This window comes from Molothrus aeneus, chromosome 4 (assembly GCF_037042795.1).
Source record: "Molothrus aeneus isolate 106 chromosome 4, BPBGC_Maene_1.0, whole genome shotgun sequence".
Taxonomy (NCBI): Eukaryota; Metazoa; Chordata; class Aves; order Passeriformes; family Icteridae; genus Molothrus; species Molothrus aeneus.
In genome coordinates this window covers 64,270,589-64,295,560 of record NC_089649.1, presented here as the reverse complement: position 1 = coordinate 64,295,560, position 24,972 = coordinate 64,270,589, and the positions used below count along the sequence as shown (strand labels likewise).

General features: G+C 37.1%; 1 protein-coding gene across 1 annotated transcript in view; it reads left to right on the top strand.

Annotated features, from left to right (window-relative positions):
• Positions 1–24,972, top strand: part of HTT (huntingtin) — an 81,846-nt gene that overhangs the window by 37,106 nt on the left and 19,768 nt on the right. Inside the window, exons 29-49 of the mRNA XM_066548688.1 lie at positions 78–188; positions 748–825; positions 1,930–2,153; positions 2,651–2,729; positions 2,863–3,024; positions 3,952–4,007; positions 4,793–4,941; positions 5,608–5,744; positions 7,731–7,847; positions 9,205–9,327; positions 9,859–10,097; positions 11,411–11,553; positions 14,428–14,635; positions 16,080–16,221; positions 17,463–17,642; positions 19,107–19,283; positions 20,131–20,207; positions 21,435–21,573; positions 23,141–23,263; positions 24,102–24,315; positions 24,521–24,666. Of these exons, the coding sequence (XP_066404785.1) occupies positions 78–188; positions 748–825; positions 1,930–2,153; positions 2,651–2,729; positions 2,863–3,024; positions 3,952–4,007; positions 4,793–4,941; positions 5,608–5,744; positions 7,731–7,847; positions 9,205–9,327; positions 9,859–10,097; positions 11,411–11,553; positions 14,428–14,635; positions 16,080–16,221; positions 17,463–17,642; positions 19,107–19,283; positions 20,131–20,207; positions 21,435–21,573; positions 23,141–23,263; positions 24,102–24,315; positions 24,521–24,666 (3,024 nt within the window). The remainder of the gene's footprint in view (positions 1–77; positions 189–747; positions 826–1,929; positions 2,154–2,650; positions 2,730–2,862; positions 3,025–3,951; positions 4,008–4,792; positions 4,942–5,607; positions 5,745–7,730; positions 7,848–9,204; positions 9,328–9,858; positions 10,098–11,410; positions 11,554–14,427; positions 14,636–16,079; positions 16,222–17,462; positions 17,643–19,106; positions 19,284–20,130; positions 20,208–21,434; positions 21,574–23,140; positions 23,264–24,101; positions 24,316–24,520; positions 24,667–24,972) is intronic.

Here is a 24,972-nt window from a genome sequence, read left to right as displayed (position 1 = left end):
ATTTTGTGTCAATACCCACTTCTTCTAGTAATTTGTGTCTCCTTGTCAAGGAATGTGGTTTTATTTTCTGGGAACAGGTTACTTTGGATCTCCAGAACACAAATGAGAAGTTTGGATGTTTCTTACGCTCTGCCTTAGATGTCCTCTCTCAAATCTTGGAACTTGCTACTCTTCAGGACATTGGAAAGGTATAAGATTGGTTTGTTTTATGTTTTATAGTTAACTTGTCCAGTATCTATGGTCCATACTGGGAGAAAGCACGTATCATTGATTTCAAATTGCTACTCCTCCAAGGGGCAGTAGTCCTAGAAGTGTTGTCCTTCCACAAAGTTGAATAAAGGGCTAAAGTAGATTCTCCAGGTTAAATTGCTGCTGTTGAAAACTGGAATAATTTTTTACTTTTTAAATTTCACTTGGGGATTTTTCTTTCCAGCCAAACCGTTTGCCTTCAGTCATTCCCTATATTCATATGTCTAAATATACAAAATGTCAGAACACCTATTGCCCTCCTTCCTCTCCTGTGTTTTGCTATTTTTTTCTCCTTAACTGTGGTGTTAGACATTGTAGTATTATAGGATTAGGAGGAAAATGTTGACTTCTTATTTCTTTCTTTAATTCCTTGATTTCCCTTAAATTAATGTAGTTTTACTTAGTACAAAAACCTGTGCTACTGACCAGGTTTCACTGTAATGTTTTATATAATGAAAAAACCATCAATTTAATGCCCTTGTTTTTCTGATTTTCTAGTGTGTAGAAGAAATTTTGGGATATCTAAAATCATGTTTCAACAGAGAGCCAACGATGGCAACAGTGTGTGTACAGCAGGTAAAAAGTTACTTTTTTAGGTGTTGTGTGACTGTTAATCCTGATGTCCTTTGGCTCTCAATTGGATGCTAAGAATGGCCATGCTTGTAAGGGAAGTGCTGTGTAGAAACATTGGCCCAGGTGGAGCAAACAGAGCGTATTTTCTTTCATTTTCACTACTTGTTCTGTAACTTGATTTAGTTCCCTCTTGAACTGCTTCCAGTTCACAGAACTATTTTTGCTGATGTTCAGAAAACAAGCTTGTTTCGTACCTTACCAAAAGTGTTCTTTAGCCAGTTAACTGCATCAAAAAAACCCTAGAAAGCAAAGAACTGACTGCCTTGTGATGGATTTCTTCCAAGCTTCCAATTAAATATTTAGGTTTAAGTCCTCAAAGATTAATTACAGTGAGAGACAAGTCAAGGGGTTTTTTTTCCTGAAATGTTAACTGTCAGAATTCAGGACATCCCTCTGGCTGTCCTGGATTGCCAGGACCCCTGCCAGGGGGCTCAGAGACCCTGGCACAGAGCCCAGGACGCCTGTGGTTTTGATTATGACCCGTGGAGCAAGTTACCAACCTTACATGAAGATCTGCAAGCCACAAAAGTATAAGTAGAATAATAATCAGTTTGTCACAGAGTGAAAAATAGATTTTTTGGGGGGGTTTTTAGAATGGGGGTTCAGGGGGCAAAATGGAGGAATCTGAGTGTTTTAGAAGAAGGAGTGTTTTCTCCTTCTTCTTCCTGGCCTCCATCTTCTGCTGTGATGTTGGCACGTTTAGATTGGTTTAGAGTAGAAGCTCACTGTCTAACATAGGTAATAGGTATTGGAAAGTAATAGTAAATATTGTACAAGTAGTTTTTAGTATAAAAAGATAACACTGCCCTGGGGCAGGCAAAGTGCCTTGGACTGTCCTGCTGAGTAGACTTTGGCTGGACAGGAGAAAGAATTTTATAGATAAGGAACAATAAACAGCCTTGAGACTGAAAACTGAAGAGCTCTGACTCCTCCTTCGACTGCTGGGCTAGGAAAAGAGAGACTTCCTAACTTATCTCATGGTCACTCTGACCAGCTAAAGCCCTGAGAGTTAACTTTTCTTCTTTTCCTTCCAATTTTCTTCTCTAGTTATTGAAAACATTGTTTGGGACAAATCTGGCTTCTCAGTATGATGGCTCCTCTTCAAACCCCAGCAAAGCTCAAGGCAAAGCTCAGCGCTTGGGTTCCTCCAACCTGAGGCCTGGCCTCTACCACTATTGCTTCATGGCACCCTACACACACTTCACACAGGCCCTTGCTGATGCCAGTCTGAGGAACATGGTGCAGGCTGAGCAGGAGCACGATGCTTCAGGGTAACTTCCTTCCCTTACATCATAATGTTCACTTGAACTTGAGTCTGTTCTTAGTGGTTTTCATAATTGTGAGTATCATTGCTGTGCTGTGTAACTTGAAAATACGGACTTAAGAGAGGAACTTGTCTTGATGAGCACATCCTGAATGCAGTTATCACTAACTATTTCCCAAAGCAAAGTCATTAAAATGGATATCATTGAAGTTTTTTAAAAGCATAATAATTTTCAATGCTTGTATTCAAAAGTATATTATTAATTTATAAATACAGCAAATAGTCAGTGAGTTAAAGGAAAGGCAGAAGGATTAGTAAGCAATGACTAGAAAATGATAGAAGTGTATTGTAGATTGTCTCTGCCCTTTGTTTTTACTAAAATTCTTGAAGCAGTCAAGTAGATAAAGAGAAGTTGGCATTGGCACAGTAAAATGCATCTGAGGACAGTATATTTGTTGTATTTTTTTAATGTGTGGGGGATTTTTGTATTTTTTTTTGTAACAGATGGTTTGATGTGCTGCAGAAAGTTTCTACACAGCTGAAAACTAGCATTTCCAGTGCAGCAAAGCATCGTGCTGATAAGGTACTTGTATCTGTGTTCTCCTGAAAAAGCTGTACCTTAGATTTAAAACATTTTTCCTCCTTTTAAAACTAATTTGGCTTTGAATCAGAGATGTGTTCAGGTGTTAGATTACTTTAAAATCTCTCTATTACAGAATGCTATTCACAATCACATTCGTTTATTTGAACCCCTTGTCATAAAAGCATTGAAACAATACACAACAACAACGTCGGTACAGCTGCAGAGACAAGTTCTAGACTTGCTTGCTCAACTGGTTCAGCTGAGAGTTAACTACTGTCTTCTGGATTCAGATCAGGTTGGTACCTCACCACACTTGCAAATTGTCATGCACCTCTCACCAGCAGGCTCAATTAACATCTGCAGCAAAAATATTTCCAGCAGTCCATTCATTGTACTAAAAGTGAAGACTTAGAGGAGGATGAGACTCAATTTCCCAGCCCTCAGCCACAAATAGCTTCAGACTTCTGGGGTTTTTTTTGCATGTAAATGACTTTTTGAGTTCTGCAACAACTATTTAAGAACTGCTTATGAGATGGACTTTAGGAATAAAATGATGTGAACAATACAGTCAGTTTTCTAAAATAAAACTTCATTTACAAATGGAAATACCTTCTTCCATACTGAGAGTATGGACTTCCTAATCACTGATAGTGAGCATTGTGGCTGACAGCTATTGTTTGATGTTAATAGCAGTGAGGGGAGCTAGTGGCAAATACAGTAGTCTGTGTAGTTGTCCATAGAAGCAGTGAATTTGTAACATAAAATTAAAGTGGTTTACTTAGAAGTGTTTTATTTACTACAGTGATTTTCAGGTTTATAAATGAATGTGACTTACAATACTTAAGTTTTCTGTAAAGAGATACAGAAAGAAAGATCTCTTTCATAAAGAGATAATTCTTTTAAATGCATAAGTGCTTTGGATTTTATCTCAGTTTAGATTTTTGGCTGATTCTTAAATTCTTGACTGTAATACCTCAAATATTGTATTTCATGAGTGAAATATGAAGGTATACTTAAAAATATACAGACTACAGGTTAAATGTGGCATAAGTTCATGCAAGCTATAATTAAGCTTCAACAGGTTTCTCCATCTTCTGTAACTGCAGAGGGAACATTTCATAACGTGGTGCAAATGATTTTCAGTGCCTGTCTGTAAACTGTCAAAATGGTTTCAAAGGAAATTAATGTCTCTGTTCTGATGCACACTTTATTCTCTCTTTAGGTGTTTATTGGATTTGTGCTTAAGCAGTTTGAATACATTGAAGTAGGACAGTTCAGGTATGGAACTGGCAAAGAGCCTTTGAACAATGAGGGTTTGCAACTGTCTTGTTCTGAAAGACAGATTAGTGATGTGTTACAAGTAGTGATGAGATTTGCTGATTATTTCTGCCTTATGAGAAAGGGAGAGTTCTCTTCTGGGCAATGTGCTCGTTTATTCTCTGGCTCCAGTGGTAACTCTTCCAGATATTTTAGGTTCCACGTGACTGAAAAAGTCAGGAAGTAAAATGGGGGGAAAAAAAAAATCTTCAACTGTTGTTTTGTTTCTCCGTTTTGGTATTGTAAGCCCATTCCTTTGGGCTCCCCTGCCAAAGCTGTGCTTCCAGAAATCAGCATTTCATTGCTAGATGCAAGTGCTTAAGGGAGAGCTACTTTTTCCTGTTTTGGATTCAGAGTGAATCCATATGCACTCTGGTCACCTGGTACACATTGTATAGGACCCAATAGGTCACAAGGAAGTCAGTGAAATTTTTACTGTCAGTTATTTCTGGTTTTTCTCACACTTGAGTTTTAATGAAGAGAGAAGTTGTTCTTTTGCTCTGTGGATCTTCTACAGAAATAATCTAATGTGCATTAGACAGTATGTTATAATATTAGTAACTGTAATGGTCAAAGATTTAAAGAAATCCCTGAGGAAAAATCCCATTGTATAGAACAGGGCACAAAAATTACAGAAGTACTGTATGAAACCAGAACAACATATTCTGCAAAAAAACCTTGACTGTAAAAAGAACAAAGCTGTGCAATTCAAACTTGACACTTGATTTTTTTTGTTTTGTTTCCAGGGAGTCTGAAGCAATTATTCCTAATATCTTCTTTTTCCTGGTGTTGCTGTCTTATGAGCGATATCATTCCAAACAAATAATTGGAATTCCCAAGATCATTCAGCTGTGTGATGGTATCATGGCCAGTGGGAGGAAAGCTGTTACACATGGTAATTCAAAAACAAAACAACAAAAAAAAGCTATTAAAAAGAAAAAGAAAGACAGAAAAAAGGCATCAACACTTATTAGTTATAGTTCAGCAATAAATCCAGTGTTGACTACTAAGCTATAGAAAACTCTTATCATACTGAGTGTTCCAGAAGACACTAACTTTTAAGACATGAAATACTTTTCACTTAATTCCTTCAGGAAATTTATTATATCACACAAACACTGCTGCCCTACATTTTGCATTGTTCATAATTGCAGCAAAGCTTTTATTTGAAACTTAATTCATTTATAAGTTCACAACTTAGCGGTATGTGCCAAGCTTTGATTTTAATTTTTTGTCCACTTCCCTTTCCTTCTACTTTCAGCCTTTAATAGAAGCATTTCTCTCATACTTTCCAGTGATTCTGCAGAGAAATACTTTATCAAAATATCTTTTTTTAGCTCTATAAGAATGGTAAAATGTGTCTATAATTTAAATTTTCTAAAAGAAGTAAAAAAATTTCCATCATTATGCATGATAAATATGGGGTTTGTGTGTTTTTAGGTATGGGTAAAACCTTTAATGAACTAGAACCCAGTTTACTTTTAGGAACTGAACTATTAGTTCAAGAAATCACTGTTCAGGAGTGATTTGTCTCATACTAAAGCAATACATCTCATTTCAGCAATACCAGCTCTGCAACCCATTGTTCATGATCTCTTTGTGTTAAGAGGAACAAATAAAGCTGATGCTGGAAAAGAGCTGGAAACTCAGAAGGAGGTTGTAGTGTCAATGCTGCTGAGACTTATCCAGTACCATCAGGTAGGAGAGGAGGATGAAGCTCCCTCTTTGTGGTCTGTGAAAGGGTAACATTGCTGTGACTGCTAAAAGTGCTCAGGCACTATTAATGATTTCCTCTACAAAACTGGAGTAGCTGGACTCCTCTGTGGTATCTTTCCTTATAGAGAGAATATGCAAAGATTTTTTTAGGATATGGGAAAGGTTCTGCAGTACAAATTAGTATTTCAGGTCAAGTAACATATCTGTGGAATTTCCTAGTCAAGCCTAGAAAACAAAAAACTAAAAAGCTCCAGTTGGGATCATGATCTTGGCTGTGTTGCAGACAGAATAAACAGAAGGTTGGTGGAAGAGAAGAAACTTAAAAGAAGGGGAGTAAAATGGAGAAGGAGACAAGTTTAAAATTAGGAAAGATGCTGCATGGAGATGATTTTGGTATTGCTGTGCTATAACAGTATCTTGAATAACACTTACTTGAACAAGGTAATGACACTGGTAATTAGGTGTTTATTATGACTTACTACTTTGACCCAGACTTGGAAAACATGTTTCTGCTTTGTAGGAGTGTAACAATGACTTTTGTCAATACACTTTGTTTTAAAGAAAAACATAAAAGTAATTTTGAGAGAAGTGTCATGATCAACATGGGATCTTACTGCTTATTCAAGTGCTTAACAAACCTAATGTGCCTTTCTTTCATAATGTGAAAATGCAGTTCTGGTGTATGCTAATGTAAGCACTGTATTTTCTGAAAAAAGTCAGTACATCTTGTCAAAATAATTTGTTAGAACTGCGTGTTCAGATTGGGGTAATTTTGTGTATCCACATTTTCTTTTGAATTTGTAGTTTTATAATCATAAAATGACTAATATAACTGTATGAAATGACACTCTGTAGACACATGATGTGAAATAGTGAATAACTTTGTTATATAAGGTACTGCAATTGCTGGCAGATCTCCTTCTGACACACTTAACCTATTAAAGACCACCCCTGCACTGCTCTTCCCACACCATCCCCTTTGTAGTTCTTATTCTGCCCTGTTCTGCTGGTGCAATATGTCTAAACCAACCCTGGGCTGTTCTGTTGTTCCCTGGCTGTGGCTGCGATGGTCTGCACTGGTTTCCCTGGACATTTGAGAGGTTCCCAGAGCTGCAGCCTTCAACTTTTTTCTGTTGCAACTGGAGCTGCCATCCATAGAGCTCCAGAGTTAAGTTTTTCAGCCTGGAATTGCTCCTATCTCCTCTCCTGAGAAAATCTTTTGGGAAGAAAGTCACCTGGGAATCTCCCTCTCCCTAATCTGAGTTACCTGAATTTGCTTTACAAGTGCTCTAACTTGTTTCCTGAAACAGATTCTTTTGTCCCCCTTGCCAGTCCATATATTAACATTTTTGCTTGCTGTGTCTCTTGTCTGCCTGTCCTTCAACATGTGGTCTCTATAACCCTCAAATCTATAACACATCCAGCTACCAGAAGTGCTCCTTGCTTGGTGTGCTCCATTATGTTATGTTGTCTCTTAAAATTTTTATGTGAAAGTGGCATGTCTCAGGTGGATGAGCCCCATAAAAATTCTGTTTTGTTTCCTTGACCGAATTTAAACTTTATTTGAGCTAGAGTCAAGACAGAGTATACATGTGGAAAATTGCTCTCTTTCTTCCTCCCCTCTTTGTTGAATAAGTGGTGTGGTATTTAGATTTATGATTCTTTTTCCAATTTGAGTAGTCTTTTGACAAATACCATTTTAAAAAGTACAAAGCAAATTTTTTTTTCTAGTTTATAAAAATAACAAGAAAAGTCTTTAAAAACCACTGCCAAAAAACTCGTTACTAAAACAGGCTTTTAACCTGAAAATGGGGTTTTAAAAATGTGCAATTTTCTCATGTGGGTTTTTTTCCCTTTCGTCTTTTTGGTAGGTGGTTGAAATGAAGATGCTTTCCTACTATGATATAACTGGAATGTTTTCTGTTAGTATGGGTGTTTACTTACTTTTTTTTTTTTACTTTTTCTCAGGTGCTAGAAATGTTCATCTTGGTATTGCAACAGTGTCATAAAGAAAATGAAGACAAATGGAAGAGATTGTCTCGGCAAATAGCTGACATCATTCTCCCAATGCTTGCAAAACAACAGGTGGTTCTATCATTGTTTTAATTCTACCAACACCTTAAATAATTGCTCTAATGTATGTATCAATAGTGGCTTTTGATTTTTCCTTTTTTTATATGAAGACAATTTTTTTGTGGTTGCCATATTTGGAAAAAACAACTGCTGCAAGGTAAACTTTAGTCTTTGAAGTGATGAAGTTCATATTTAAATGCATGAAGTAGATGCAGTATGATCAAGACCATCTCCAGAGGAAGGTCATTCTGTTTCTCTTAGATACATGATAATATCAGAACACTTACTTAAGGGTGTGAAGATGGTCCCATGTTCATAGAATGTCAGAATTACTTTTTTTTCATGGCTACAGTGGGTCTAACTGCAGACCAGATTACTCAAAGCCCCATCCAACCTGGCCTTGAGCACTTCCAGGAATGGGACAGCCATCCCTTCCCTGGGCAGCCTATTCCAGTGCCCCACCACCTTCACAGTAAAGAATTTCCTCCTAATATAAATCCACCTTCTTTCAGTGTAAAGCCAGTCCCCCTTGTCCTGTCACTACCTGCCTGTGCACAAAGTCCCTTTCCAGTTCTCTTGTAGCCCCTTTAGGTACTGGAAGAGTGTTCTCCAGAACAACCCCAGCTCTCCCAGCTTGTCTCCATAGCAGAGGTGCTCTAGCCCCAGATATTCTTTGCTCCATGATGGCAGTTCCCCAATCCTGGGAGGAGATCTCATGTCTGGGGAGAGTGGGCAGGATCAGACAACAGTTCTAGAGCAGAGCTAAAATGCTGACAAAATGAAATTGCTGTTGTTTTGTGTGACTGCACATGATCATCTTCCAAATTATTTAAGCAGGTTAGGGGCATCTAGATTTGTAGTCCAGTCCTTTGCTTTTTTGCAGTTGATTACTTTATAATTTATCTAGAAATCTGTTCAAGTAAGCTGTCCTACCACTGTAGCTGTTCACTTTTCTGATGATTAGGTTTCTTTTCTCCTAGTTACCTGCCTAAGCTTAATCGTGACCAGCATTGCAGTCTATAAATAAACCTGGTAGGATGTGCAGGGAGGAGAAAAGTCTCTAAATTTTATGACAAATCAGTCTTTTGGTCTCATTCTCTGAATAAGGCCTATTTCTCCAAATGTGGTATGCACACTGGATTTCATATGACAGATTTTTGTCCATGTTCTTAAAACTCATGTCTAGGAAGGTCTGCAATGAAACTTAAATTTATCTTTCATAGCTTTTGGTTGCTCTGAATTTTGTACTGTAAAGAACAGCTTTATTACAGGATGTTATGGAGATGTTTAAAACACAGAGTGTAAATTTTGTGTTTTAAGTTACCTTTAGTGGACAGTTAGAAATTAGTTTTGGTTTTTTCTTTCACAGATGCATATAGACTCTCATGATGCCTTGGGAGTATTGAACACTTTGTTTGAAATTTTGGCCCCTTCATCCCTTCGCCCTGTGGACATGCTTTTAAGGAGCATGTTTGTTACTCCTAAAACAATGGTAAGCTACTGTTTTCAGAAAAGAGAAATCTTTTCTGATATCTTTCATGCAAAACTAAAGAGAATGTGTTTCTCTTTAATAATTTGCTAAGTGATGTTCAAGTACCAGCAGCAGAATTTGGGAACAAATTGGCCAGAATTGATGTGATTTCCCAGCTGAGAGCAGTTGATACAGGAGTGTTCTGCTTATGAATTACTTTCCTTCATTTTGTATGTTGAGGATCAGGAATGTGAAGGAAGGTACTGTTACAATAAAATAGAATGCAATTTAATTAATTACATTTTTCTTACACAAGTGTTAGTAATGCTTTTATAGCTGAGAGATTGTTTTCCAGTGAATATGAGCTTGACAGTTACCACAGGAATAGCATTTTGTAAGATCTGAACTTAAAATTTATTTCTGGTTTGCTCCATTCTTAAAAGGGTCTGATTTTTTACAAGTTAATGAAAATGCTAATTTTTTAATGCCTTTCTATGTTTGTTATTTAACTTCAAAAGTATTCAATCTTCTGTATTTCTGTGTTTGTGTTAGGCATCAGTGAGCACTGTCCAGCTTTGGATTTCTGGAATTTTAGCTATCCTTAGAGTTCTGATTTCACAGTCAACAGAAGACATCGTTCTATCCCGTATACAAGAGCTTTCCTTCTCACCATATTTGATTTCATGTCAAGCAATCAACAGGCTGAGATGTGGAGAAAATAACATGTCCACACCAGAGGATCACACTGAGGTCAAACAGGTGAAATACCCACCTGAAGAGACATTTTCCAGGTACATTGTCTTTTGAGTAACCTGGGGTAAGGTAAAGAGTTCTGAGAAATCACAAGTACATTGGGCAATATTTAATTCATATAAAACTTTTGTCTGAATGGAATCATGTCTGTTAATAAGTTGACATGGGACAAGTGTGTGTGGAGGAAGGAATATTGAGATGGACAGAGATGGAGAAATTGAGCAGATTTTAGAACGTGGAATTGTGTTGGTGCCTCTTCTCAAGCCAAGTGAAGGACCTAATAGAGCTGATAAAATGAGTGAATCCTGGACCTATGAAAATGAGGTCCAGAAACTTCACTGCTTTCCTTCCTTTCTGTATAGGTACTGAATGATGAAACATCCCTTTAAGTGGAAGCCCAGGTTCTGTATTTGAAACTTGGCAGCAGTGGGATTCAAATCTATTGAGTTAGTTCTGCTCTTTCTTTCTTTTTTTTAAGACCCAGCTTTGTTTAGTTGGCTTCTGATGTTGATGTCCTTGGATGGTAACAAACTTCAGGCAAAAGAAGCGTGGAGAGATGGCAGCAGTACTATGTTGACATGATGTTTGTCATTAAGGCATTATGTTTTAGTGTGGTGGAAAGCATTTGAAATAGCTGTTTGTTTAAGAAAATAATAACATTTTACTCAAGTAGGGAACTTCAGATAGGAATAGAATGCTGTTTCCTGTCATTCAGCTCACTCTGAGGGTTGTGGGTTGTGGGAAGAGGGTCTTCTGGACACCCATACTGTGACCTTATGTCCAACAGCAGTGATGTGAGTAATGGAGTCATGGTCATGGCTGGGAGCAAGGATGGCTTTTCTCAAATGCCCTCTTTTGGTGCTTCTTTTGACACCACAGGTTGTCCCAGCTGGAGGTTTGGTAAAGAATCTGTGTAGTAGAATGTGGATAGGTGAGGTGAGGTAAACAGGTGAATTGCTGTGCCTTGCTGAATTACCCCTGCTCAGCTGAGCTGCAGTGACTGTCACAGATTGGTTTGAGTTTGATTTAGCTCAATTGCTTTTAGCAAATCACTATAAAGACACCACAGCATTCTGAATATTTGCTTTGTAAGTGAGTTGGGCCAATGCTACTGTGACTGTAGCTGATGAGAGATAGTCTGGATTTCATGTGTAATTATTGACATGCTTGTGATGATATCCTGTTTGTTTTAGGTTAACCTGTTCTGTAGCATTTAATTTAATATGTTATTTAGGACAGATGGATAAGAGCTTTGTATTTTGTTTTTCAAACCAAAATCTCATTGGCTAACCTAATCTTTTTCTGAAAGATTGATAATTTTTCTATTGATTGTGTATGTGTTTCTTTCAAGATTCTTACTACAACTGGTTGGCATTCTACTGGAAGATATTGTTACCAAGCAATTAAAAGTAGACATGAATGAACAGCAACATACTTTCTACTGCCAGGAGCTGGGCACACTGCTTATGTGCTTAATACACATCTTCAAATCAGGTAATATTGAAATATTGCCCAGGTCATAGCATGCAGTGCTAGGGTGGTTTTTAAGTTCCAAGACAACTCAAAAATGCATTGAACTACTGAGAAGGAATATGTAAGTGCTGAAGATGTTATATCTTACTTACTCCATGTAGAGAACGTACCAAACATGGTGCTTATGCATGCAGGGCACATTTTGCACATTTCTTCTGTCTTTGTGGAACAAAATGTAAATAGTGACTCTTCATCTCTCCTTGTAACTGTCTAAAATTTTTCAGTCCAGAAAACACAAAACATTCCAAATTTGTGGCTGTATTTCTCATGCTTTGTCTCAGTTTGGAGGTTGGTTGGTATGTCTAGCTTAAAACACTGAGTCACTGACCACTAGCTCAGACTCATGACAAGGAAGGTTCCTGGCTTTTGCCATAACTAATAAAAATATATAAAACAAACAAGCAAAAAAAAGAAAAAACCCCAACAAACCAAACAAAAATCTAACTAACCAAAACAACCACCCCAGAAAACCAGGAAAGGTGGCACTTTTCCAGCTAGCCAGTCTTGAGTTCCTTTCTTCAGGTTTGGAGATTTTCCCTTAGGTTTCTTCTGCTGGATACTCAATGCCTACCCCTTTGGTAATTCCTTAGTCCCTGGCTTTATTCCTTAGTCTCATTTCTGAGTAGTGGTACTATTGTGACTTCCTTTTTTCTTTATTCTTTCTTTGCTATGACTGCCCTTTTTGCCTTCTGATTTTTGGCTTGCAGCTGAAATGCAACCTTGGTTTACTCTTAGTTGTCTGCAATGTAAAAGGTCTTGATGCAAGCCCCTGGTTCTGCATAGGCTTCCTTGGGGACATGGGACAAGGAACTCTGTGTTCTCTTGCCTTGGTCTGTAAAAGGGGAGTTCTCCAAACTGAGGTTCTTGGTGCAAAGGCTCCAGGAGTGTGTGTGAAGAAGCACAAAATTAATCTTTGTTTTAGGTGTGCTTTAGAACCCAGAACTCTGGACATACAGAGTGACAGTTCTTTACCCATGTGTCTGTTACAGTAATAATTTAAATATGTTTTTATACTATTTTATTATATAAAATTATGTAATTATAACAGTATATATTTTAATTATGTATTAATTTATGTTTAGGAGAAATATTTGACTCAAATATTATAGCAAATAACTTACACCAGGGTGTTTTGGCATAAAGTGATTAAATGGTGTCAAGCTAGGAGCAATGGAATCAGAAAGTGAAGCTGGTGATTGAAACTGGGGCAGTGAGTTCCTCCACAGTGGGAGCTGGGGATAACTGAAAGGAAGGCTCAGCTAGTTCTGCTGCTGTGACTGGCTTCCAGGCTGCTCTGGGAGTCTGGCCAGGAATTATGTAGACATTTTCATTCAAAATTAAAATTAAATATTAAAATACTCATGCAGAACACTGGGATATGTGGATTAGATGATCTCTAGAAATTAATTTAATGTAAAACTACAAATAACTTCAGGTATATTACTACCACTAGTACCAGTATGGTGTAACAGGGTAAAAGAAAAGTTGTTCAGACATCTGGGCTGTATTTTCATGTCCTAACATATTTATTTAGGTTGAGGATTAACTAACTGCCTGAATTTGTAATGCTTTTCTTTTGTTCAGTTAGATCCTCCACAATTATTTTCTCTTTAAGTTACATTCTCCTAACTATGGGTGTAGCTTAGAGCAATTTGTGTGTGGAAACATAAGCTCTATTCTGTAATTTCTAACCACTGTTCTACTTGGATGTTTTGTCTTCTCATCCATTGCAGTTTTTTCAAAATGTGAGCATTGCTGACTCCTGTGTTTCCAGCTGTAGGAAGCTCCTAGATTATAAGTGAACATTCTCAATCTCTTCCTTTGAAGTGAGAAATAAAAGGCATGAACACAGTAAAAGATGAGCATGCAATGGCTTTATGACTGTAGGAAGTCACTAGATGGTGTAGTTTCTGCAAATGCAGGGAGCTGGAATGGGGCTAGCACTGCTTTGCTAATAAGTGGAACCAGAGATTTGAGACTCAGCTGTTTTTCCCATTCTTTGCTATTGACATTGTGTGTTTGTCACTCCTGGGGGCAGCTTAAATTGGTCCACATGGCTGTGGAATTTACAGCTCCATTCTTCTGTATGTCTGGCAAGGAAAGAAAGTAACACTGCAGATTTCCTTCATTATTCTCATTAGCTCTTGGTTCCTAACTGACTCTGAAGAAACTTTTTTTCCCCCTGATTTTATCTTCTCATAGAAACTCAAAGTCTCCTATACCTTTAGACAACTTTCCTTGTTTTCCCACCATTTTCTAATTTCTTTTTTCCCAACCTTTGTTTTGGCCTACAAACACAGAATCAGCCATTAGGAAGCAAAATTCTGCTTTTTTGGCTGAGTGTTCCATTTTCAGGGTAATGGCAGGAATACCATACTAATTTTTGCACTTTAGAAATTGGATGAAAGAGAATAAATTTAGTTTCAACTAAATGTGTTTGGAAAGCCATCCTCTGAAGGGGGATACTCATAGGTGTTCTTCCTTAACATTCAGAGGAGGAGTTACTTCATGGTTCTTAAGTAGAACATCTGTGTTTTAATTTACAAACACCAAACTAACCCTGGTCCACAGGTGACAGTTTAAAGTTTAATAAAGGTTTTCATGTATCAGATAAATGAGAATTGCCATGAAACCTATCTAAACATTATTTATTGAATGTGAGAGCTGGTAATTACTGGTTTACGCACTGCCCTTGGGCAAACTTCATCACTTACCTTAAATTTGTAAAACTGCTTAGAATTTACCTTTCTTGCAGGAATTCTACCCTGAATAATTATAAAACTTCAGAGTTCAGACTAGAGCTTTCTTACTCTAACGTGGTTTTGTTGTTTTCAGGGATGTTTCGAAGAATCACAGCTGCAGCCACCAGACTTTTTACAGGAGATGGATCTGATGGTAGTTTCTACACACTTGAAAGTCTGAGTGACCTTGTTCAGTCCATGATTCCCACTCATCCTTCTTTAGTTCTCCTCTGGTGTCACATTTTGCTTCTTGTCAATTATACCAACTACAACTGGTGGTCAGAAGTGCATCAAACCCCAAAGTAAGTTTTGGGTTTTGTTCCCTAGTAGTGTGTTTCATATAATTATATTTTCTAAAATGATATTAAAACAATCCAGCTGCTTTCTGCCAAGCCTGTCAGCCCACTGAATGGTGCTGCTTGGATTATGAAATGTAGTTCTGCATTAACTTCATGTGTGTGCATATTGTCTGTTCTGATATTGGTGTGATTTCCAAACTAAGGAAATGTGTCCTGCACTCAGTTGCTCCTCAGAAGAACTGCCAGGTAATCTCTCCACTTTTAAGGCAAGAAAACTTCATCTTTGTACTACTTTATATTGAAACTATGGAAATCACTATAGCAACATACTCAGTGTTTCATGTTTATATGGAGACCTCATATTTCACTTTCTCGGCAATAACCAGCCAGTGGAGATGATGGACACTGTTGTGTTTGTGATAACACAATATGATCATATAACTGGAGCTACAGGATTATCTGTTCTCAGTGGGTCTCTTGCTAAATGCTGTCAAAACATGGTATTAGCATTGAGCACTGTAATAACCTCACTTGACACTGGTTGTCTGAAATGTGGAGGTTGATTCTAAACTGGGTATGCTCTTGGTCTGAAGTTAGTTTATCCACCTGTCAGGCATTGGAATGATTTGTCCTTGGGGGATAAGGAAGGGACCTTCTGTGAGGGTGGGTATTCCTCTGTGTTAATTGTAGAGGAGGTGAACAAGTGACGTGAGGGATGTTTCTGGTGCTTGTGCAGGGAGTGTTGGACAGTCTCATCTTGCTCTACAACTGAAGTGCATCAATATTTTCACAAATGTGAGATTCTTGCTTCAGTTCAACCTTACATATTGAAAATGTATTATTCTAATTTGTGGAAACATGGAATTACCAGGATTATGAGAAAACAGGGCAACTACTCAGGCATTGGAAAAGGCTGTCTAGGGAAGGGTGGAATCACCATCCCTGTAAGTGTTGAAAAGGTGTGTGCATGTGGCACTTCAGCATATGGCCTAGTAGTGAGCCATGATGTACTGCTAGGTTAAAGGTTGGATTTGATGATCATACAGGTGACTTTAATGATTCTATGAGCTATAATAGCAGTACATTTTTTTTTATTTACCAGTATCATCTATTTTCTGGATTGGGCATCACTTTTAATTTGACACTAGACTAAGTGCTCAAGAACATTTGGTTCCTACCAGAGATGCAACAGCCTGTATTTTTCTTTTAAATAGTTTATTTGGTTCTTTAGACTGTCTGAAAAAGTAATAAGCAATGCTGCAATTGTTAAAAAATCAAGATATGATGGAAAGCAAAGTGTCTACTTCAAGGAAGTGTAATGTTTGAATGAAGCTTACAGAAAAAGAGGTGTCATGTAAGGGCATTGGTAGGATACTCCAAGCACTTTGTTCATGTTTCAGTAGCTATACCAAGAAAATAGTAACAACATATAATGTACTTTTTGCAGGAGACACAGCCTTTCTACTACGAAATTGCTGAGCCCTCACATATCTGGAGACAGTGATGAATCTGACCTGGAATCCAAGCGTGGCATGTGCAATCGTGAGATAGTGAGAAGAGGAGCACTCATTCTCTTCTGTGACTATGTTGTAAGTTTTGAATTATGACTTTTATAACTACAGTTTTGAGTTATTTTAGGATGCTGGCAGTCATTTATTACTGATATGTGTTAACTGAAAAGTGAAGTGTGTTAAGTGAAAAATGAAGATCTGTGAAACTAGTAATTTTATTTTCAGAGGGTGCTTCTGTAAGCTTAGATATGGCCTCATTTGGCATTGTTTTTTATTCTGAGCTGAGAGTTCTCTTGACTTGTAAAGTTTACCTGGTGGGCAATAGAATCACCTTCTGAGTATCACATCCCTCACTTGGGAGGTGCTTGGGGCACACTAAGTAGTTCCAGACTTCCCCACAGCAGCAGCAGCGCAGTGTTCAGGAGACAACAAAGTTCCATCTCTACACCATAAGAAAAGAGGTTTTACATTAACGTTTTAACTTCCATTTTGGTTCTCCAGTAAAGCCAATTTCTGTGGCTTTGGCCTTTTGCTGCCTCAGTATTAGAGTTTTAGTTCATTGGGAACTTCGGAAGTGAGTTTTCAGTAGTAGGAGGTATTGCACTTGGCTTTGCACCTCAGATCAGTTTTGAGGTAAGGAAACTGCATTCCTTTCAGGTTCAACTCAACAGAAAGCTTTGTTTAGGAAGCCCTTCCAGTACTAATGGACAGTCCCTAGGGTCAGATTAGAGGTCATCTAAGGTAAAATCCTCCAAAACCTCTTTACTGAGGTACTGTACAAGCTCTCAGCATTGCCTGGTTAACTCTACAGATATTTTCATGTTGCATTCCACTGCTGGTTGATATACACAAGCCTTTAGAGGTTTGACATTAATTATTGACAGATCTCTTTGGATTTGCTTTCCAGAAATTCTTAATTTTGTGTTAAAGGCCAGTAGTGATGAGAAATTTTTAAGAAGCCTAAATGAAAATCACATTTTGCAAGACAGTTCTGTGCTGTATGTTCATTTCAAACCCATTTCATTAAAAGCAGCACCTTTTTTCTTCTCAATTTACTTGTTTCTAACCTTTTTTTTAGTGTTTTTAGAAAAATAAGCTGCATGTTCGTGGTAAATACCTTAATTTGCAACAAGAGCAAAACATTTGGAAAATATATCAAGTAAAAATAATGATGGTGGTATTAAGATATAGACACTCTTTGCCATTATTTCAAAATAACTACCAGAATTATATATGAGAAACTTCATGTTGTGTCATGTTTAGTAATTAAAATCTGAATTTTAATTACTGCAATGAAATTTTCATTTTTTCCCCTTCAGTGTCAAAACCTACATGATTCAGAACACCTGACCTGGCTTATTGTGAATCATGTTCAAGACTTGATTAATCTGTCCCATGAGCCTCCAGTACAAGATTTTATCAGTGCTGTTCACAGGAATTCAGCAGCCAGTGGTCTCTTCATCCAGGCCATTCAGTCACGCTGTGAGAATCTTGCAGCTGTAAGTTTAACTTTTTGACTTCTTGTGAAGAATAAAGTCACTTCATGTCAGCATAAGTTTAACTGATAAGTATGCAAAGTTTGACATTTCTGGGTCATTTATCAACTTGTAATTTTATTTTTAAAGTCACTTACTTAAAAATGCAAGCAGCAAACCTTATATTAGCAACTTCAGCATTAGATGTGTTCCAGTCCATCAAATCTATGAATTCAGGTGGAGACGATTAAGCTGCTTTTCTTCCTTAATGGATATTTCCCACATAATCAATATCTGATGGGTAAATTAAAGCTGTAACTTTCAACTTGGATTTCAGTGCCTTAGTAGTATAAAAGTATAAAAGTAGTAGTAGTATAAAAGTAGTAGTAGTATAAAAGTATAAAACTATAAAGGCAGGAGTAGGAACCAGTCCATCTTCATAGGCCCTGGCAATATGAAAATGATTTGTGAGCTCATGCCTTCCCCATTGATCTGTTTTGAAAGTTGTAGCCACTTGGTGAGGGAAAATCACAGAGAAATTCAGGGTATTATTTCTGTTGATTATTTTAGTTTCCAAATTAAAAGGAGTGGATGATGTTTTATAGAGATGTAAGGCTGTATGCATCTCTCTTAATCATGGGAAATTTCATTTGCTGGACTTTCTCTAGAGATAATTGTGATTAATGTGATAATAATCTAGAGATAATTGTGCCACCTGCACCCTGAGTAGCTTCAGTGCTGTTTCCTATCTCTTTCCATTGTCTCTGTGCAAATTTAGGGCAGCTTTAAAGTTATGTGATATTAGTCTGGGCTTCACTACCTGAGAATCAGCAGAATGAACTAAACTGAATATATTTTAATGGAAGATGTAATCACTGTGTGAAATGCTTGGTGATTATCAGGAAAGACAGTAAAATTAAAATAGCTGGTATTAACAGACTGCTCTAAACCAAGATTGCTTTCATGAGTCAAACTAGTTTGTCTCTGTGATTTTCCCTTTAGAATATTAGTGCTGAATTGCTGCTCATATTTAAAAAAATAAAAGAAATTTTAAAAATTATTTGCACATCCTTTTGATCCTGAGTTGCTACTGCTGTTTCTTAACATATGCTCAGAAAACCCCCCAAGGATTGTCTGGATTTCTGTACTGTCACGTGTCTTGACTATGCACATGTTCTGCCTTCTTCAAAAGGAGATGAATCTTCTCACTGTATTCGAAGCTTTTTGCAATTTCATTTAAATCTGTAGCTTTTTTTCCCCTAAAAGTTTTGCTCCCTATGCTTTGTTTACTCTTGTAAGAGTGAATTTTTACAGTTACACATCAAACAACTAATTGTTCATATTAATTAAATGACCCAGTAACTCACACAGAGACGATTATATTGATCAGGTACATTTATCTGAGCGTCTTTCCCCTTTAAGATCTTTGTATTCCAAACTGATTGTAAATGTTTTGGTCTGTTTCTCTGTTCCATGCTGGACATGAAGCCCACAACCCTGAAGAAGACCTTGCAGTGTTTGGAGGGAATCCACCTGAGCCAGTCTGGGGCGGTGCTGACGCTGTACGTGGACAAGCTGCTGTGCACGCCCTTCCGCGTGCTGGCGCGCATGGTGGACACCCTGGCCTGCCGCCGCGTGGAGATGCTGCTGGCAGCAACTCTGCAGGTACACAGCAATCCCTGCCTGGCAAGCACTTTGGGTGCTACCAGGCTTGGCAAGAGCAATGGTTTAAAGGACATCAAAATATGATTAAGTGATTTCATTTGAGAAAGTTTTGTATTTTGTATAGAGATATGTGAATTGTCGGAGCCCGGGACATTCCTCTGACTGCCCTGGATGACTCTGGCAGGGGGCTCGGAGACCTTGGCATGGAGTCAAAAACACCTGTGCCTTCAATTTTAGCCCATGGAAACAATTACCAACTTTGTGTGAAGATTTACAAGCCACAAGAGTTTGAGTAGAATAATAGTTAATTTATCACAGGGCAAAATAGTAGAATTTTTGGGATTTAGAATGGGGGTTTAAGAGGCAAGATGGAGGAATCTGGGCGTGTCCTGTCCTTCTTCTTCTTGTCCTCCATCTTCTGCTGTGATGGTGACACTTCTAGATTGGTTTAGAGCAGAGACAGACTGTCTAACATAGGTGATAGATATTGGAAAATTATTGTAAATAAAGTACACTTAATTCTTAGTATAAAAAGCTAACACCACCCCAAGGGCAGTCAGTGTGCCACCAACTGACCTGCCAGACAGATCTCAGCAGGTCAGAGAAGGGATGTTATAGATAAGAAAAAAATAAACAACCTTGAAAAGCAGAACTGACGAATCTCAACTTCTTCGGTTGTGAGGCTGGGAAAGAAGAGACTTTCTAATACCTTGGGAGCCATTTCGAGTACAGAAACCCAAGAGTGAATGTTTACTTTATTTCTCTTTATTGTTGATCTGGTAAAAGTATTTTTGGGGATTTTACATCTATCTGTCCTGTAAAATTCTTGTCATTTTTTTTCGTATAGAATAGCATTGCTCAGTTACCAGTTGAAGAACTGGATAGAATTCAGGAGTACCTTCAAAACAGTGGATTAGCAGCAAGGTAAATAAGACCAACAATACCATTAAAATGTCAAACTAGGTAATGTTCTAATACAAATTGTATTAACTCTGTTTTCCCACATTTTGGCTTTTTTCCTAGAGGTCAGATAGTGGCTTGTTTTTGGGAGTAAACTGGGATTAAAGCCTCTCATAAGATGCTGGCATGTTCTGGTCCAAGGTGCAGTTGTGCTGGCTGTGTTGAATTTGCAATAAGAACTACTTAAGAACTGAAGCAAGCTCTAGAGGGTTGCTTCAAATTCTCTTTCCTGCATCCCACTCAGTATTTAACTTTTGAGAGACAGCAGCTGCAAATTAATTTCTTGACAAAATCTGTTTTACTAAAGCGAATTTTATTTTCCTCAAACTTGCAAAATATTGTCAGTTCAAGCTAAGTGGGCTTGGGTTTTTTTAGTTTGGTTTTTTTTTTCCTCCCAGACAACTGTGTTAAAAGTTTTAACTGTTTAGTCTTCTGGCTGTTTAAACTGCTGGTATAAAAAAGAGCAAATTACTATTATTTTTAAAAACTTCTATTTGATGTTGGAAAGATCTTTATTTACTCCTCTTGTCATTGGTGTTTGAGGTTAATATCTGTTGACTGAAATTAATAGGGGAAAGAACATAAAATGTGAGACTGCAGTAGATCAATAGTAATGTGCCTACATAGGTAATGTTCAATTTAATAAGAAAAAAAAATTTAAAAATTACTTTGTACAAGTTCTTGATAGCAGTAGTGGAATTAAAAAAAAAAAAACCACAAAAAAAACCTGAACAAAAAAAAAAAAATTCTGACACTGACAAAAATCCAGAAACTGGAGTTTTTAGTACAGTGGGGGATCATTTTTTTAATAGAAGTATAGTTTTAGTGGATTATTGGTTAGCATCTGTTAAAATGTATTTTTTGCAGTCAAACAATCAGTACACTGACTCTTCTTACTCATTAAAAGATGTGCTGGATAAATAAAGCTGTATTTTAAGCTTAGGTATATCACTAATTTTAACACTAAATTAAATTTAAATCTTTATTTGTTGGTGGTGCTGAGTTAATTAATATTGGCCTCTGATACCCGAAGAAAATTTGCATCATATGACTGCATGTATCTAACAAAAAACTGAGGACCCTAGTGCTTTTCTGTCCTGGGATTGGAATTGAGTCACTGGGTGTCTTTCTATTTTTAAATGATTTACAGAGCTGAGATAGCTCTGTGCTGATGTGTTCTTCTGTTTTCAGACACCAAAGACTCTACTCACTCCTGGATAGGTTTCGTCTCATGGTAGCTCCAGACACAACCAGTCCCTCACCTCTGGTCACCTCACACCCACTGGATGGGGAAGATCAGCCACCTTTAGAGAATGTAGTTCTAGACAAAGTAAGATTATCTTTAGAAAGAGTCACTAGAAGTGCCTTGGCTATAATCAAGCTTTATTCTTTACAAAATATTTAAATGCAGCTTATTTTTACTGTGCAGTTAATGCTCTCAGGATTGTCATATGGTATCTCAAATATAGATCAGTGATTAATTTCATGTGTGTTGGCTGACTGTTGAACTTAGGATGGATGATTAGCACAAACATAGATGTTTGTTATATTGACAGTGCTGTGAAAAATTTACCAAGTTTGGTTTCTTTGCTCAGCTTTAATGGAAAGATTTATATACAGTTCAATAGAGACAGATAAATAATCTTGTTTTCTTGATGTGTTTTACTACAGTTATTAGTTTTATTCATTTGCTGAAAGTTGTTGGCTGTCTCTTGGAAATTAAACATTGCTTGTTCAGTTTGTCCTTCTCAGCTTTAAATTACTTTCAGAGAACAATCTGAAAGTATTTTGAATCTGAAAGAATACTGAACTGTTTCTGTCTTTCATGAACTTAGACATGATTATTTCCAAGTAAAGTGGAAGGCTAAGAGCAAATCTTGGGGCCTTCTGTCCTCCTTTTTTCTAGTTTGTCCCATGGTCCAAATAATTTCTCCTTTTCATCCCTCCATGTTCTATAGTGATACACAGTAATAGGAAATTTATGTAACTGAGATGGCAAAAAGCATTTGATTAGCTGAAAGTTGGGATGAGTCTGAGCAGTCATTGGCTTAGGGGAGATGTTGAGACCTATTTGGACAGCAGGAGAAAATGCTGTGCCCAGAAATCATTTACCCATAGCTTTGTCTTCAAATTACCCCAAAAATCTCCTTTGTCTGTCACTGTAAATTCTAAACAAAAGTAGTTTTTGTGTGCTTCTGCCACAACTTCTGCATGGTTCACAGAATCATAGAATATCTTACGTTGGAAGGGACTCATAAGGATCAATGAGTCCAACTCCCTATTCTCACAGGGCTACATAAAAATAAATCCTATCACTAATAGCATTGTCCAGATGCTCCTTGAACTCTGACAGGTTTAGTTGTGTTCTAATTAATTAGTGTCAGCAAATTTATTTGAATCTTTGGGGAAAAAATATATATACTATATATATATATTTTTACATTTATTACATTTAATTAATTACATTAATACATTTATTATTTATATTTATTATATATCTATTATTTGAAGGGTTTTCTTTCTTGGTTATAGTATTGTTTTTTCTCTAATCACTGTTATATTTGTGTGACTACTGAGTATTCCATGCTTTTTTTCTAGATTGTCTGGTCAGGTTTAGGATCCTAATACAGTCTATATGATTCCTCATTTCCTGTCCAGACTTGATGGAAATAGACAACTTGTCACTGAGCATCCATTGGTCCAGTTTAAGATGTTCCATTTCCATTCACCAGTTGGTTGTTTTGCCTTGCTTTTTAATTTAAGGTTTTGGTTTTTTTTAATTAATGTAGCCTATGAATGTCTTAGACATGCAATGCTAATGAGCAGTTCTCCCTCCATATACTGTGTTGTTTTCTGGAAACAAGCATGTAATAAATTTCCTTTTTTGATCATTGAAGGACTGGTACGTGTCCCTAGTGCGGTCACAGTGTTACATCAGGTCTGACTCAGCGCTTCTGGAAGGAGCAGAGCTGGTAAATAGGATTCCTCAGCCTGACCTGAACTCATTCATGACCAGCAAGGTAACTTGGTCAGAGGAAGATGATGAAAGTAGTTCAAGTGTTCCTATTGGTAGTATTAATAGATTACATTCTGAAGTGTTTAGATTCTTGAATGTAAACATTTCAAATTTGTATAATACTGACAATATATACTGATAATACTAATTCACTTAATTTTAGAAACTAAAATAGTAGATATTTGTGTAAAACAGTGGATATCAGTCTAGCAGTGTTGCTAATAGTAACTTACTAGTAGTACAGGTTGAGTAGATAGAGTGGAAGCAAAGGTTTATTTATATATTGCAATCAGTTTTACATAATCTTGATTTACCATACAGTCTTTTCCAAGACCAGCTGTTTCTGTAACCTCTTCAGTATTTGTGCTGGATGACTTGCAGTAAGCCAGTAACAGGCCACAGACAGTAAATCTGGCATAAAGGACAACTTGTATCTAAGGATGTCTTTTGTTCAAATTCTCACCATGATATTGCTGCTGGTATGCAGAAATAATAGTAAAAAAACTGTTTCTAAAAAGATACTTGATTTGTTTGTTTGAAAAATTATTACTTGAAGATTCCTTGTATATTTGTCATCCTTAAACTTTATTTACACATTGTCCTGAAAATTTGGAATAAACATATTGATTTTTCTTTCCAATATGGTACTGGTTGGAATTGAAATTTGGAGCCAGTGTGGGCTAAACCATATTGTTACACCACAGTAGAGCAGAGGTGCTAATAATAAGTTTGTTAATCAATAAACTCTAAATTTACCATCACATTAGTGTGTTAGAATAATACCACCAGATACTTAGTTTCACTTTAAAAGCAATGTTTTAAAATTTCCTCTTTGATTTCAGGAATTCAACCTAAGCTTGTTAGCACCTTGTTTAAGCCTTGGCATGAATGAGATCTCAAGGGAGCAGAAGAGCAGCCTCTTTGAAACAGCTTGGAGAGTAACTCTGGACCATGTGTCTTCTGCTGTACAAAACCTTCCAGCCAACCACCAGGTTTTTCAGCCACTATTGCCAACTGAGCCATCAGCCTACTGGAAAAAACTAAGCGACATCTTTGGTAATAGAAATAATGATCTTTTAAAGTTTATTCTCTCCTCTGCAAAGATACTTTACAGATGTCTTGTGAATACATGAACTTACTATTTAAAAAAAAAAAAAATCAAGATACCTGGCATAAAAGTGCTTATGAAATAGTTCTGAAAAAGGTTTATTGAATGGAAAAAAATTCAAACTGCTAGATTTCATCCAGTCTTATTTTATAGGAGATGAGGTGATGTATCAGTCTATGATGACACTTTGTCGTGCACTGGCTCAGTATTTGTTGTTACTCTCAAAACTACCAGCTGGTCTCCGTGTTCCTCCTGACAAAGAGGGTGACATCCTGAAATTCGTAGTGATGTCAGTAGAGGTAAGGAACTACACCATAATTAAAGATGTGATGAAATGTTGGGAGGGGGAACAACTCTCTCTTAAACTGATCACCACTGAGTAATTTTTGATTGGGGCAATTCTTTTGTCTTAACTGTAGCAATTTCTTCTTAGTGTTTGTGTTTGACTTCTGCTAGCAAATCAGATTTGGGTTGTGGGACAAGGACAGCTTTATACAAGGAGAGGTTGATTGACTGATGGACTGATGCTGCCATTTGGGAGAATGGGCCTTGCACTGATTTTTGGGACACTTTAATAAACAGTATATAGATGTCATAATTTTCTT